At 32.0% G+C, this 17,424-nt stretch overlaps 2 protein-coding genes across 3 annotated transcripts in view; one reads left to right on the top strand and one right to left on the bottom strand.

Annotated features, from left to right (window-relative positions):
* LOC108690628 (BMP-binding endothelial regulator protein-like) overlaps positions 1–5,734 on the top strand; it is a 45,280-nt gene extending 39,546 nt beyond the window's left edge. The window contains exons 8-12 of the mRNA XM_018198017.1: positions 449–612; positions 684–871; positions 1,266–1,638; positions 3,038–3,189; positions 3,845–5,734. Coding sequence (XP_018053506.1) covers positions 449–612; positions 684–871; positions 1,266–1,638; positions 3,038–3,189; positions 3,845–4,066 — 1,099 coding nt within the window. The 3' untranslated portion in view covers positions 4,067–5,734. The remainder of the gene's footprint in view (positions 1–448; positions 613–683; positions 872–1,265; positions 1,639–3,037; positions 3,190–3,844) is intronic.
* A 4,877-nt stretch (positions 5,735–10,611) lies between these two features.
* The window catches only part of LOC108690627 (protein kinase C, brain isozyme), a 66,576-nt gene continuing 59,763 nt past the window's right edge, over positions 10,612–17,424 (bottom strand). For both annotated transcript variants that reach the window (XM_018198015.1, XM_018198016.1), the window contains exons 7-15: positions 15,462–15,615; positions 14,925–15,153; positions 14,488–14,619; positions 14,242–14,415; positions 13,477–13,568; positions 12,844–13,045; positions 12,196–12,384; positions 11,365–11,505; positions 10,612–11,300 (exon numbers count right to left, since the gene is read on the bottom strand). In XM_018198015.1, coding sequence (XP_018053504.1) covers positions 11,148–11,300; positions 11,365–11,505; positions 12,196–12,384; positions 12,844–13,045; positions 13,477–13,568; positions 14,242–14,415; positions 14,488–14,619; positions 14,925–15,153; positions 15,462–15,615 — 1,466 coding nt within the window. In that variant the 3' untranslated portion in view covers positions 10,612–11,147. The remainder of the gene's footprint in view (positions 11,301–11,364; positions 11,506–12,195; positions 12,385–12,843; positions 13,046–13,476; positions 13,569–14,241; positions 14,416–14,487; positions 14,620–14,924; positions 15,154–15,461; positions 15,616–17,424) is intronic.

Below are 17,424 nucleotides of genomic sequence, written 5' to 3'. Positions count from 1 at the left end.
TAATTTTTTACTTGTATTTACAATACTTTGAAAGTTTAAACAATTTTCTTGAAGTCAATTTTCTTGAACAAGTCCTAGAATAAATAATATTTATCAATAGATATCAGATTTTTACAGATATTTTTGCAGACATGCACAAAATATGCAATATGTACAATAAATATGCACTAATAAATATGCACTAATAAATATGCATTTTTAGAATACTTTTTTGAAACAAATTTCTATTTTTCAATCTGCTTTTTTAAAAAATATGAAATTGCATAAGAATCCGATGTCTATTTATCAAAAATATGTTTCTATAAAAACATTGATAAATATGCGTACGTATCACTTTAAAGAGTTATGTAAAAAATCAATTTCGTTGCGAAAGTATCTTCTCGCGAGATATTTTCATTTCGTATTCGTTGCTGTTTCATGGTCATTTAAACGACCTTTTTTGTCCTAGGCAGGATGGCGAAAATTGGAAGCTGGATTCCTGTAAGACATGTACCTGTAAACAGGGCAAAGTGCGCTGCGCAATGCCTCAGTGTCCGCCGATGAACTTTCGTTGCCCGCCAAATTCTAAATTGGAACATCCGGAAGGCCAATGCTGTCCACGATGTGTAGAGCGTGAGTTTTATCGTGTTGTATCTTACAGGATTAGTACTCAATAAAAATATTAAAATTATTAATTCTTCCAGGTGACGGTGTTTGCACAGTTTTTGGAGATCCACATTATCGTACGTTCGATGGAAAATTCTACAGCTTCAAGGGAGCGTGCAAGTATCAACTAGTTACCGACTGTTTTTCTCATACATTTAGCATACGGGTAACTAATGATGCTAGGAAAACGAAATTTTCAGCGTGGACCAAAACTATCGCTATAAAGGTACATTAAGTTATATGAATTTTAATTTAAATTATAGTACAAAATAAATTTAATAAATTAAATCTCGCTTCCTTGAACTGAATAGGCTAAAGCTAATTTTTAAAGAAAACTAAGAAAATGATACGAAATATCGTTATCGCATTCGAATAATATCACTTGTTCGCATGTGTAGTATTTAAAATTAATGCTTTCAACGTTCTTTAAAAGATTAATTTTTCAATTGTTTTACAAATGAGGCTATAGATTTTGATTGATGAATTGGATTAATAACTAGATTAATAGCGTTGCTAAATAAAGTCTTCTCTGAGGTGAGATTTTTTTGCTCGAAAAGAATTACATCAAATAAGATGGAAAAAAACTTTTTCTATTAATGTCCCATGCGATCATGTTGCAGATCGGTGATTTAAAAGTGAATCTTGGTCAAAAAATGAGAGTGAAAGTAAACGGGAAAAAGGTGAACATTCCTTATCGCGTTGCTAACCAACTGGACATCAATCGTACAGACGACAGTGTGATTGTCAATACGCGGATCGGAATCAAAGTTCATTGGGATGGTATCAGCTTTCTCGAAGTATCCGTGCCTTCGTCATATAGGGGTCAACTATGCGGTCTTTGTGGTAACTTCAATTCCCAAATCAAAGACGACTTTACTGCGCGACATGGACGAGTGGTTCAGGATCCGCAGCAGTTTGGTCAATCCTGGATTGTGGGTGGTGCCAAGAAGACATGCCCTCGAACGAAATTTGGAAATAATACCAGGCAGAGACGTTGTCGAGAAAGAAAAGATCAGCGGTACTTTATTTATATAATTTTGTTTATTTCCTTATTAATATCTTCCCAAAGAGTATCAGAAGTAAAATGAATATATTTTCATTATATCAATTATTTGATATAGCTACAAATTGTAAAATAATTTCTCTAATATCCTAAAATTCTTAATAATGATATTTACGTAATATTTTATAAAAAAGTATAGTCTTATTGTTGATAATTGTCAGTAACACAAATATTTCTACCAAATTAATTTTTAATTAAATCACAATAGTATTATATCTGACAATTTCTCTTTATTATTTTATTTTGTCGCATGTCGTTTTATAATAATAATCGCTAATGTTTCCAAAATTCATTCTATGTCCATTTCAAGATATACGCCTTCTATTACAATTTCCTGATTGCAGATTATGTAATCGACTAAAGTCACAGATTTTTTATCCGTGCCACAAGAAGGTGAATCCGGCGATGTACTATAAAGCCTGCCTTCAAGATATGTGTGAGTGCCCGACCCAGCATTGCTATTGCGAGTCCTTCGTGGCATACGCGCACGAATGTAAACGTCTCGACATCCCGCTGCCACACTGGCGGAAAGCCACGAGATGTCGAACCGTTTGGGACCAGTCAATAAGTTCGACGAATTTCGCTCGCCGTTTACATTAATCGCGCACTTTGTCCACCGCCGCGTCCGGCCTCTAAAAACTCTATCTCGGAAGACGTGCAGCGAGAAACCGTATCAAACTTGATATATGCATTCTGCATGCATTTAGAGAGAAATCAACTCTATATGATCCCATTCCTCTTCTTCCTTTTTCCTTTCTAAGGTAACATTTTAGTATAGGCGAATAATGAAGAAGAGACACGATGCTGAAAGACATTTAAAATTAATGTGCATTTGTTCCATAGAACTATATAACACTCCAAAACACACGTGTGTAAGATAGTCAAAGAAAAATAAAATTTTTTTCTGGAATTCGGAATCAGTTCCTAAAATCGAATTTTCTATTGAAGAAGATGAAGCTTCCGATTAAATACTCAGTAAGCGAATAGCACAAAGAACGTGGTATTTTTCTTAGTAGTACTTATCCTACGGCATATACTGCGAGGGATTAATGTGAAATAAGTATTCATAAATGCTTATTTATTCGTGGAGCAACGTAATGCACGCGGCACTTATAAGTCTGCCGTCTATAATGAGAAACGGCAATAGACTGTTAATGCGGTAGAAAATGTTTCGCTGCTTGCGCTGCAAATGTAATACGAACGACTATACATATATTGACTGACAAGCCGTCGGAATAATCGTGGTATTATATTACGACAAACGACGTATGTAACTGTTAACAATGATGAAGCATAAAATAGTTGAAAATTTTTTCTTGACTTTGCAAGCTACCAGCTTACGTCTCCTCTTCGACATTCTTCGCGATGTTATCTTTCTATTCCCAAGAGCTCCTTCTGTCTGCGAGAGCGCGCAGACCGGACGCGGCGGAGTGCTCGGCGAGAATCTACTAGTCACCACTTCGTATCAATATGCATTAACGGTAAGTTCCTGTGCCCCCGTGTTAATAACGTCGAGTAGTAACTAGGGACGCACTCGAGCCGGAGTAATACTCTTTCATAGCTTTGACAAGAAAAGAATCAAGTTTTATATTAATAACGATTACACGAATAATAATTATACAAGATCAATAATAATTATACAAAAAATACATATAAAATATTACACAAAAAAGATCTTTTTACTATCAAGTAAAAATTTGATTTGCAAGTTGCACGCTAATTTCAGGATCACATTTTTTTAGAAAAGATGAAAAGCTTAATATCTTTGTTTATATTATTTCTGGTTTACTTTTATAATACAATTCACACACAATACAGAATATAAAAAATATATTCTTTAAAATACGAAATATATTTTTTCCATTATTGTAATATCTTTAAAAATTATAAATGGATTTAAAATTTACAAATATTTTTTTTCATGAATCTGTTTACATAAACTTTGTAAGAAATTAGATTACTCTTACGCGCAAAATCAATATCTTTCAAATAAAAATACTTGTTTAATTCAGTTTTATGTTTCCCAAAATTAGCACATAATAGATTGCTATTTAAATTATCGACCCATAGCCATTATTTTTAACAAATCCTTCTTACATTTCATTATTTTTTGATTTTTATAGTGAATTTTTTCAGTCAGACTCTGACTCGAGTGCTTCTAGTAGCGACTGTTCGTCGACGCGGAGCGGCGGCGATTTCGCGCTCATTCGTACGGAAATCTCACGTGGGTCACAGCAGCACAAGTACACGTCAGCAGCCATGACGTCCGGAACATGGATCTCACATGTGTGTATGTGTGCGTCACGATTTCACGCGAAATCCCGTAGATCCGAGAGGAAGTATTGCGAGTCAAGCTAGAGTCGTGCAAATATCGGAAAATGGATAATCTTGTGTCGCACAGAGTGAAGCACAAAAAATAAAACTAATATTTAGCTCTAACTTGGTGTAATTTAATCCTGAATTTTATGTCAATGCAGGTCAATATCGCATATATTATTTAAATCAAGAACGCGACTTATCTAGTTTTAAGATCGTCCCTCATGGGATATTGGATTATTATCGAACAAAAAAAATTGATGTGAGATACCGTAATTGACAATATGTAGTGTCATTATATTGTATTGTAATCTCATAATTATTGGCATTTTTTTCATAATTGTAAATGCTGCCTTATGAATTTTATATGGACTTCACTGAGAGGCTTGTGTATCACTCGATAATGCAGAAGTAGAATTCTATTGAACAAGAAATATACATAAGTACATAAGTACTTTTAGCATTTGATAAAACGAAACCGATATGCTTGAATTCATGAGGACTTTAGCAATTAGCAGCAGATGTCTTGTAATGTTTCGGAACACCGTGCAGTATTTCGGCCGATGAGCAGGCTCGCGGCATAGCATGTACATCCCAGTTTAACGCAATCGATCGATTATATGTATATGTATGTGTACACATATAAATATGTGTGGACTCGAAGGTCTTTGAATCCACAGATCTGTGTTTCTACCGAATCTTGTATTCGTATATCTGTGTTCGTATCTTTTTGCGGGTCTCCGCATCCGCAGTTCAATGAATCATCGAATTCATCTGATGAATCATAGATCTGCGGTTTTTTAAACTCTCTTTCGCTTTCTGAGATCTTTGAACCCCAATTAAATTCGGAGATTTATCCGTAAATCGCACATCTAAAATGGATATTTCTATATACGTTGCTCTTTCAATTCATAAATCTTTTGATTCATAATTCTGCGATTGCGCGATCGCTCTCTTGGGATCTGTATATAATAAATTTAGATCCACGAATTGCGCTTGCACTCATGAATCGTGGTTTCACAAATATGTTCTATTCCTAGATCCGTGGTGCCATAGATCTCTGATCTCATTGTAGATCCACCGTTTTACACAGATGTTTGGATTCATAGGCTCGCCGTTTATCAGATTCTTACATTTTCGTCATGTAGAATTAGGAGGGAGCATTTCCCGTTTTTCTTCGACGACAAGTACACCTTTTTTATATTATGTACAACATATATCTAAGTAGCGTAATGTTTATATATATTTTAGCTTTAGTGAAATTTACAAATTGTACATAGAAAGACACGATTATTAACGTTAAGCGAGCACTAAGCATGGATTCTAATAAGTCGTGCCACAATTTTCATTGATTCTTCACCTATTCTCTTTTTTTTACTCCATTTCTTTATTCGACTTTCTCTTTCATTTTCTATATATTTCTTCTTTTTACTTTTTATCTTTAGCAAATTATTATAAAATTTTACAAAACAGTGTAGACTTTTTTTATTAAAGCTACTTTTGCGAAAAGCGAGAGAATGACGGTTTTTTTTTTTAATTTAGTAAATCTGTACATAGCCAAAATACACTGTAATTACTTATCACCGGCGAGGAATCGAACCAATTCTGAATATCGGGTAGTCCAAAGCGTTAGCCAATTTTTGTCGACTTTAGCATAGAGCTACAGTGTAGAACAAAAAATTGAGCATAATAAAACCAATTATATTCATAGAGACTGTGTCTGTAAAATTTTCTCTCTTCCTCTCCATATTCGATAATACATCAAGAAAGTTCTATATGCATCATATCATTAAAAAATTTCTTTTGTAATTATTTTCTAATAATTATTCTTCGTTATTTTCCCATAAATATAGAACATTATTCTATATTATAATAAAATTATTATAAATGATTATAATATGTGGAATCAAAAGAAGGGAATAACATAAATTTCAGATATATATTCATTTATTTAAAGAGATATTTTCCTTTGACAGTCAACGTTTGAAAATTTCCGAAGTTGTATTATTACAAATTGTGGCTTTATTTTTTTTTAGACCAGAGTAGAGATTTCATGTAACATGCCGATAGATTTCAAATTAATTACACTAAAATGTATATGAAATAAATCTTGAATAAAATGTACTAAGGAAAAGAGAAGAACGTGTTCCATTCGAAAATATGAAAACATTTTAGAAAAATTTCGAATTATATTAAGCGATACTTAAAAATATTTCCAACGCACGGACGAGAAATTATCGTGTATCAAGGTCATTTAACAAACCTCATAACACGAAAGATTCGAAATTTTTATTACGACATTATAAATGCACAAAAATATCTTAAAAATATTCATAAATATGTAAATACATATATTATACATGGCGTAACCAAAAAAACGATAGATTTTATTACAATATGATAGAGGATGAAGTAGAGAGTGCTACGTGTTGATATATATATTCTACATATCTGACTACTTTCTACCTTTTTCCTTATCTTTTTTTATTCTTTTTTTCTTTATTTCCTATCTCTTTCTTTAACTTAAATGCTAAGTGCAATGCTAATCAACTGTTCAACTACTTCCCGCGATTACGCGCAAAATACGCACGCATCTGCAGCGTTGTTAATCCAATTAAAAGATCAATTAATCATAGATCGGATATGCTTCTCATAAACTTTTTCAAATATTCACGAAAAATTAATATTTACGTTACAAGAACGAGAAATACATTAATTCTAACGAAATAAATTTTTGTATTATATTATTTAATAAAATGTTACGTTTCTGCTCTAGATATTTTACACGAAATAACTCAAATTTAATAAATCATATTTAATTATAAATTAAATTTTATTAGTTATCCTTTTATCGTCGCAAATGCATTATGTGTACCTCATAATTTACGATTTTAAAAGAAAAATATTTTGCTTCCAATGAATTTTCTTATCTCCCTTTATTGATAAAAATTTGTTATTTTATGCACAATGAAATATTAATGTGCAGTAAATAAATAACATTAGAGATTTATATTTAATCATTCTGATTTTTTTCCGTTAATGAATCTTCGAATTTCATTTGGAGAACAATTCGATGAAATTTCTCCATTCAATGATTTTTGATTCGATGATTTTTCCATTCAAAATCGCGATAAACGCACATACTTGCGCATCGATTCCTTCAAAATTTCATATCAATAAAAACTATCCTCTTTCGAAAAATTAAAAAGGTAACATTTAAAATGAGAGATCAAGAAAGAGAAACAGAAAAAACGATAGTTCAAAGGAAAGTGAATGACAGAAAGGGAAAGAGATAGAGATCAATAATTACTATAAAAACTAATATCGCATCACATTTATATTAAGAAAAAAAGGAATTGCTATAAAATCTCTCTGTCACATATTTTTTATTAATGAATTTATCACTTTATCGTCAAATCAGTTCTTAGTTACAAAAACAAAAATAAATACGAATACATTGCGTCTTTTATAATCAAATTTGAATAGAAAACATTTTTTATACAAAAATAAAAAATACGTGCATGTACTTCCATAAATTCCTTTTTGTTTATTAAATAACTCGTATCTATAGCAGATAAAATAATACTCGGTCAAGTTTAATTCTTTATAAATATACAAAATAAAAATTTCTCAAATAATGATTTTATGATATTTTTTCAAATATTCTGTTCAAAATTAAATGTTGATAGATAATAGCTTATTTTTCAAATCTTATTAATAATCGCTTTTGTTAAATCGGATATGGATTTATTATTGGATAGAATATTCTCAATGCTAAGAAAGATAAAAGCAAAATACTTCTTGCAAAACTATAATTCTCCATCATACTTATTAGGATTTTTAGCCTAATATTACACTCTCTCTCTTTCTCTCTCTTTCTCTCTCGTAGGTATATGTATTAACGACTGCAACTTATCAGCTATAATGTCTTTCAATGCCTTTTTATACGCCTGGACCAGACTGAAAAATTCTATAGGAAAATGTCACAAATGTGACAATGAGAGATTCATTAAGATAGACGCATGTAGAAAGAAAAAGGAAGCAACAGCTTCCTTTTCATTAATTTCGATTTCTCTTTTCTTAGTACAAAAATAGATTTCGGGCACAGATCGCGCAGCCCCTAGAAATATTTTAAATATGTGTGTTAAAATAACCATATTTATAATATCATTATTCTATCGCAAAAACAATATCGGGTTTTCATGGCTATGGGCGTAAAATTGGTACATTTCTCATTTTGACGGATGCAGAAATTTTTTATTACGTTTTTCAAAGTTATAATATCATGGATCAACAAAAAATTGCATTATCGTAACATCCGAAGACGAATGCGGCGAACGCAGAATGTGCAGAGAGCTAGTATGCCAACTATCACATTGACTTACAGTAATATAATCGTATATAATACAACAATGTAAATTATAATTAATTAATTATAATTATAATTAGCAAAGTACATACTATGAGAGAACATGATTCTGATTTCAACTGGTAAATTTGTTACGATATCTCGAAATTATGCATGTCGGACAACCGACGCAAAAATGAGACATAATTTCGCGACGAGACTGCGCGAAGTCGCCCGATCGAAGAACAAGAATCGCCCGTTGAAAAAAAGGGCGAGAACTACATTAAATCTTTTATTATCTCGGAACACGATCAATAATAACCGATGGCCTCAAGTTGTAAAAAAACTCGTATCCTTTTACTGTAATGGCGATTTTAATGACGCCTATAAAAATGTATCCTTACTGCAACGAAATATGATACATTTTTCAATGTAAAATATTAGAAAAGAAATCTCATTTTAATCGAATGCTCTTTCGCTTCTTTTACGCTTCTTTTAAGAATACTGCTTTTAAGAATATTTCTTTCGCTTCTTTTAAGAATACTGCACAGCGAATAAATCCCATCATAATTAAATTATGACGTTCAATCGAGGCGATGATCTTGGAAATTCATTATTTACGTAAGAAGACGAACAAGGAGACGAGAAAGAGGATACGAGCTCGTCCTTGAATCAGTATTTTTATACATATATCGCAACTCAACGAGCTGTTTTCCTACCGATTATTTGTGTTGTAATAACTTATAAAGAATAAAGAAAATATGATTATTTTGTCGCTATAGATCCTCGAAGCGTATAAGAAAATTTTATTATTATCTTTTTATCTTGATATCGCAATCCGTCATAATCAATTGCAATTGCATATATAATTAGAATAAGTTCGAAAGAGTCGCTCGTTAAGTTGCCAATATCAGGTGTATAAAAACAAAGGAAAAGCTCGCGTAGAGCTCATCGACTACGTCATCTACATTAATTACGTGTATATTAATTGATAATAAATATTAATGTTGCTATTAACCGCGAGTGTCACCACGATCATTGAAACGAAAAAAAGAAACATAGGATCGAAAATGAAAACATCGCGTGAGTATGTCTCATGTGTTTATATATTCGCTTGTATTAATCATAGTCTCCCTAAGCTTCTTTCGCCGATCGTGTCCTCCTTGATAAGACGAATCGGGAAATCTCGATGAGAGGAGGTATCCTCGAGTAATTATAAAGATGCGCGAAGAAAGCGCTAAGTGGATCAAGGCACTGCCCTTGATCCTTTCGATTGTCAGACAATGCAAAATTAATTTATTATTTATTTACGCGCAAACGTTTTCTTCTACATATAAAAGATTTACTTTCAGGAAAGAAAATTTCAGAATAATGTATAATGATATACATTACGTAAAATGATAAAATCTAGTCAAGCATGCGACAAGAAACTTTATGTAAGTGTTACGAATTAATCGCATATCTCATCTCGTGTCAAACGTTATCGAATCGAATAATATCGTACGGCATCAACGAGGAGTGCATAAAACATTACACGCCAACGCGTGCTGGCGTTCATATTGTCAATTCTCCTCGCATAAACGCGAACTATTGTGTCATATAATTCCGCTTCTGTATTATTCGACGCGGCGATCGCTTATTATCGGTATCGGGCCAGGATCGATTCAGCACCTCGATTCGCATCAAGAAACGTTCCATTATTACTTACTGATATAATGTATATATGTATATTATGAGTTTATCGAGCATGATACCCCTGTAATCGTATCTACGCTCCCATTGAAGAAACGGAGAAAAACTAGGAAAGACATTTCAGACTCATGTCTTCGCAACGAATGAAGGAGAAAGGAAAAAGTATAGCCGTACGTGGCTTGTGTTTTACGTGAGTATGAGTGTATGTATGTGAGTGTACTTTTATACGTTTACATGTATGTGTGTGTCAATATGAAAGTTGACCTCGACGTAGTACTAATAAATTCTTTACCCGTCGTGAGTCCAGAGAATCTAAGGACCCAGCTCTAAAGATCCGCTATTTAAGAAGATTAAACCGACGAGAAGTGCAACATTAACGAAATATTGATAGAAATTTATAATGTATAATATATATTATTTATATATATATATATTTATATGTAATATATGCCATAATGACTTTGTATATATATATATATATTATGTATATGTATATATAATCATATATTCATCCATTCGTCCGATATATATATTATATATACTCTGGAAGGCGACAGTAGAGAAACTACTGAAGTAAATGCATAATAATATACGCAAAGAAAGAAGACATCGATTTTGAAAATTTCCTCTTGTCGATTTCATATCACTTTTTCTTTATTTCCTTTTTATGGAGAAAAGCATTTCTTTTCCGCTATTTCTCAGTTCGTCTACTTCGTCCTTTCCCTTGCGACAACTATTTAGATTCGTTCAATGAATCCCAATCATCTACGCCATGTTCTTTTCTCTTTTTTGTATCCTTTACATCATAAATAACGCAACATGCAGTCAATAACCGCTTAGAAATACATCGAAGAATATCGTAAATTTAATGAGATTCAAAAATAATAGAGTTTCAGGATCTCGTTTTTGTCACGCTATAGCAATATTTAGAGATAGGGAGATAGAGAAAGAAAGAGAAAGAAATTTATAGAGAACGATAGAGAGAGTGAAAGATGAGAAAGAGAGTCTTAAGTGATGGAAAGGAAGATGAATGATGAGGAATGAAGTGAAGAATGGATATATGCCTAAGAAAAAAATATTTGCTTAAACGTGTTGCACAAACTCTGGATTGAGATATGAGAAACCCATAAATTCCGTCTGATCCAGATTCATCATGAATAGCTTATCCGTAGGTGTCAGATCTGTCTTCTCTGAGGTGAATTGCTTGTCGAAATTACTTACATCCTTGCGATGTTGCTGTGAAAATAAGAATAAATCATTTTACTTATTTTTCAGAAATATCTACAACAAAAATACTTACAATTTTTGGCTTAAAGGGTGGCTGCACCTCGCGGTTCTCTATCTTCTCCCAATCGATACGCCGGAAAAATGCGTGGCTCCGCACATCGTCCTCGCCGCGCATTCCACATCCTAGTCTCTTGCTCGGATTCTTTGTGAGGAACTGCAATAAACGAATTTTATGCATAAGAAGAAAATTTTTTAATCAGCTGAAAATATTATCGTATATTCACACATTCAAGTACTTTCGTCAGAAATTTTTATTGTCATACATCAATTTTTAGAATTACTCACAAAAATCTATATACTGAGAGAATACTTTATATGATTATCCCAAAAAAGATTATAAATTGCAGTTAAATTATAGTAATTGCCATTTTTGTAATAATAATAACTATAATAATAGTAATTTTTGAGTTGCCAAATATATTATAGAACTATACATATAGTTATTATTATTAATATTATCGCAGTAATGATCATAAATATAAGATAAGAAGTAAGATATAAGATATAATTACAGTTATAATATTATAGTTATAAATACCAAAAATTTTTGTTTTCAATATAGAATTTATATAAAAATGTTAACAGAAACGTCATTTAATTATCCAATAATAAAATTTAAGAAACTACTTTCTTGATATTTCTAAAAGAAAATGTATTCTAAGTTTTATAAAAAATCCTTGAGAATTAATATATTTAAATAAATTTAAGTCTCTCTCTCTCTCTCTCTCTCTCTCTCTCTCTCTCTCTCTCTCCTCCCCCCTTTCTCTGTTTCTATGTATAAATGTTTAAACGTACTTCAATCCAGGAAGCTGTAAAGATAACGAATTAAAGAAAACACGCGTACCGCTTTACAAACTTCTTTGGCTTCTTTAGACAAACTCTTCGGGTAACTGACATTGTGATCCGTAATAGCAGAAAAAAGTTCATCTTCGTCCTCGCCATCAAATGGTGGCTGACCTACTAACATCTCATAGAGTAATACACCGTAAGCCCACCAGTCCACAGATTTCCCGTAAGGTTGATATAGGATAATCTGCGCAAAAATAAGAAACTCTAACAGATAAGACAGTACTAAAAAATTCCAGCTTCATTTATTAAATATACCAGAAAGATTGGCAAAAATATACAACGCATTTCTTGCGATATTAAAAATAAATTTTACCATGACGTAGTAAAAGTTTTGTGCTATTATAATATTTTTCAAAAAGAAAGATTTCTGAAAAAGTTTCAAGAGCAAAAATAAGTAATATAGATATCTATATAGTTCAGTTTTAAATTGATTGTTCAAGAACAGAAAACTTTAATTTGAGACTTAGAGTTACTTAGGTACGGAATGTTGAAATTACAAAAGTTGTAAGAGAAGATTATTTTCCTGCATATTTCTGTCAAGGAAAAATTGATTTGAAATTTCGCAAGAAACGACATTACATATCCATCATCCACGTTCCAATTTGCAACATCTTGTCTACGCAAAATTTGTTTAAACATTCACCTCGGGCGCTATGTAATCAGGCGTGCCGCAGAAAGTCTTGGTAGTCTTGTCACCAGTAATGCCTTCCTTACACATGCCAAAGTCCGCGATTTTTATATGACCGTCCTGATCTAGCAAGACATTATCAAGCTTGAGGTCGCGGTAGACGATGCCACGCGAGTGCAAGTAGAACAAACCGATCGCTATTTCGGATGAGTAAAATCTGTAAATGTGGAGAGCAGGATGTGAAACGTCAAGGTCGATAATCATCGGTAAATTAATCACAATCAATCATAGTTCTAATTGTAGAATGAATTGAAGAATGAAAAAACTGCAAAACATTGCGCTGTAACTTCGAAATAAAATAATCGCAACATTAGTCGCGATTAACGAGTAAAAATTAAGATCACGATGGTGATGATGTGACGAAGACACGCGTGATATGTCCGCCTCGACGAGACACATCTCCCGGGTACAATCGGTTTTCATTTCGTATTCGAAACGTGGTGAGAAAGTTCGACAACGTGAATCGCTCGATAGTTCCCGTCCTCGGCGTTCCCATGTCGTCGTCGTCTCTCACGGCGCTTTAATAGAGTTAAGGATATCGATCCGTAAGTTAAAGCGGAGCATGTTCATGAACACTAAAATACTCACACTGCCACAGGCTCTTTAAATTTGCCACACTGCTGTATTTGGTACATCAGATCGCCGCCGTTCACGTATTCCATCACGAAGTACAGGCGATCCTACAGCGGAAAGCAGAAAGCGAATCTTTGTAAGCCGCAAGCAAGTATTTCAGTTAATCTTTCATTTTGCATCGTTCATATAAGAGAGCTTGTATGCTCTTTTACTGTTCCTCATTGGGGAAATTTTAATAGAAAATTTAACAAGAGCGTATTATTCCGTTTTAATAACGTTTGAATCAAACTTGGAAAAAGATGAATGGATAAGAGAGTTCCATTATTTCATAATATATAAAATAAATTTTGAAATTTTCATAATCTTAAATTAATAGAGTCTTACAATAATTTTTTGAATTATTGTAAGTATTTTAATATTTTTTCTAAAAGTTATATAATAAAAATATTTTAGATGTATATAAAAGATAAAAATAAATTAATTAAACGGTTGTACGTACAATTTATATAATATTTATCTAATTACTCGGTTGCACTAATATTACTTTGACTTTAAGCGAAACTTAAAATTCTCTCTGTCTTGTTTTAAAGCAACAAAGAGACAGAGAGAGAGAGAGAAAGAGAGAGAGAGAGAGAGAGAGAGAGAGTTTTAAGCCTCACTTAAAATCAAAATAATGTTGGTGCAATCAGGCTTAACTAATTCAATAACCATAAAATCGTAATTATTCAATTATAAAGAGTGTATGTAATTTTCGAATGAATAAAAAAATATTGTATATACCATCGTCTGAAAACAAGAATGCAATTGCACCAAGAAAGGCGGTTTGCTCGAGAGCGCGAGTACACGTTTTTCGACCATTGTGCATTCCACATCGTCGTCCTGTATAATAATGTCCTTCTTCAAGATTTTGATGGCGTACAGCTCATCAGTTCCTTTTCTCTCCGCCAATAAGACCTTGAATTAATTGATTCCGTCGAGATGCAATCGCTTGCGAGGTAAAGCAGTCTCACGATTATTAAAACTTACCTTTCCAAAACTGCCTTTGCCAAGTACCATTAAGAAATTGAAGTCACTAGCTCGTATCAGATCACTCTTGCCCATGTTGTGTGGTACATCTTTATCCTGAGCCGTATGTGTCTTTTTCGTTACCGAAGTTTTCTGAATAAAGTTTGCACAAAGCTCGCGTATAACTTATGTTAGAACTGAGCAATCGTTATTTAAAAGATAAAATAAGAAGTAATAGTATTTTAAATAACACTTCAAATATTATTTACAAGCATCTATTCAATGTATTATCTTTATTGAAAAAATATAGTCATTTTAATTAAACAAATTATTTCAAAATAATTTTTCATTAATTTAATTCTTTTGTATTAAGCAATTGAATTATGTATTAATTTTGTATTATGTATTAATTTTAAAAATAAATTATAAATCTCATACATTGCTCAGTAAATAAATACCCGCATTTTGGTTTTAAGTTCGGCGAGATCGACACCTTCCTCAGGAACAGGTACATTGTAGAACTCTCCCTCTTCTTGAGTAAGGAGTTTGAACCATCCACTTGCAGGTGCTTTAATAAGCTCCGATATGCCAAAAGATAGAGATCCCATAAAATCGTTTCTGGATGTTCGATCCCAATCCCATACCTCAATCAACAGTCGTCTGTCTTTATCCTCGGATTTGAGATCGCTAATAATAAAAGTAAGATCGCTAAGCGTTTTCTTTTATAAAATAATAATAATTCTTGCAATTTCCTCTAATTCAATCAAGATTTACCCTTCCTTTGACAAACTTGTGATTTATGGTTATTATGTATTAGCGTCGTATTGACATCGTAATGTAAATATGACGGAAACATATCTATTACTTTATGTAATGTTCAAGTCCGTAAAGCTTGGAAAGAAACATCTCGAAACGAAATTTCATAAATTAGGAAAACTTTTTAATTCTCAAAAATAAAAATCTAATTGTCCGATGCAAATAGCGAAACGACTTACAAGATGATTGTCTCGTTCCACTCTGGGTTTAAGCACGACTTGATTGTCTTTGTTTTCTTCTTTACGTTGTCCGAATCCGGGATTAACTTCAGCTTAACGTAGGGATCCGACAATCCATTCGGATCCATCGGAATGAGATTTCGTCCCTCTCGCACTGCGAATGTATATATCAAGATCTTTTCGGAAAGAATTCAGGAAGAGGTACTTCCAGAGCATGCACTTATCCGAAAAATTATTTCATGTATAAAGTATTTTGGAAAATGAGAATATCACATTTTCCGATTGTTAAAAAAATTCTCGTAAACATTAAATATAACAAATAAAATACACTAAAAATTATTAAATATCAATTATAAACTTTGAGTCATGTATAATTTATTAGTGTCTTCTTTTTTATTATCATACGTAATATTTATGTATATTTTTAAATTTAATTTAATTGAATATAATGTCCTCAACCTATTTAAAATTAAACGCATAATTAAATAAAGAAAAATTTTTTTGCTTCTTATTAAACTTCATTTTTGAAACACCTTACATCTTCTTAAAATTGCCCGAAAGTCATCAATATAATCTCTATTATATTTTACGTCAAACATGCCTCTGACATTTTATGACATATAATTAATAATCTACTGGCTGGAGGTGAAACGTGGCTAAGAAGAATGTGATTAAGGAAAGAAAAATCGTGTTTTGTTTTGACATGAAGAAATCTTTAATCCGTTTTATCGCAAATTTTAATTAAACCTCGAGGACATGGCGGTAATATCCTGGTAACCCACTTGGGCTCGCCGCGAATGAGTTCGAAGAAACCTAATTTTCAAAATAATCGACAGGTGATAACAGCTCCAAGGCAGCCGACACGCCGCTATTTCTCTACTATAGTTACTCGAATCATTTAGATACTGCAATGCGCGGCAGAGATGATATTGCGCGAGAACCATTTTATAAATTTATTGCAAGATATTGTGTAATCCGTAAACGATAATATCATATTTTATGATTATTTCCTGCAAATTCTGTATTGATAAAACTTATTATAAAAATTAATTCGGATAAAGATTTATTTGAATTCATCATTTATCATAATATTTATATTTTTCCATTTATATTCGTTAGTAAAACAATTTTACTATAATATATCTTTAATTGCATTAAAAAGCACTTCACATTAATTTAATAAAAAAAAACTGTGAATAGCAAACGTTATACGATTTTCAAAATAAATCAAATTTATAATTGTCATACATGTATACTGTTTTGCATTTAATTAATTTAACATATGTAAAATGTGTAAAGCAATTGCACAAATAATTTATCGTTATTATCCAGATTTTTAATAAAATATAATGCGAGGATATGTATCTGTGTTGAGTGTGTGAATCTATATAAATATGAGCTAATAAATACATAGGTATTTGCTCTTTTTTATAAATGAAACATTTTCAAAACCGACAAGCAAGATGCTACACAAAAAAATTACTTACATTTTATAATTGATTGTTAATTGGTTGTCAAATTTCTGTAATCTAAGTATCAGTTAAGATATTCATAAAACAAAATGATTAACGAAGATGTTAAATATAATTTTATTGCAATTCAAGTTTGCGACTTATACGAAATGAGATATCTGTTGTATAATTAAGATTCGCCAAAGTTCTTTCGTAATAGCATCACCCTCGGCCGATTTGATGAAAATCATGGAAAATTTAACGCACTCTGGTCATAACAAATTTAGAGGATGGCGATGAATATCGTTGCATTAGTGCCGGTTGCGGATAATTACACTCTTAGATTATAATGATATTCAGAGTTATGTTCTTATGATAATAACTCCCACGTTCATCTGGCCCTTAGGCTTAATATATCACGCGTGATTATAGATAACAACCAATGATAATAATTCCGTTGCCATTTGTTATACTGTTCTTATTTATTCGAAATCCTTGACGACTATGGCCTA

This window comes from Atta colombica, unplaced genomic scaffold (assembly GCF_001594045.1).
Source record: "Atta colombica isolate Treedump-2 unplaced genomic scaffold, Acol1.0 scaffold338, whole genome shotgun sequence".
NCBI lineage: Eukaryota > Metazoa > Arthropoda > Insecta > Hymenoptera > Formicidae > Atta > Atta colombica.
The sequence above is the reverse complement of the archived record's forward strand: the minus strand, read 5'-3'. Positions and strand labels throughout refer to the sequence as shown.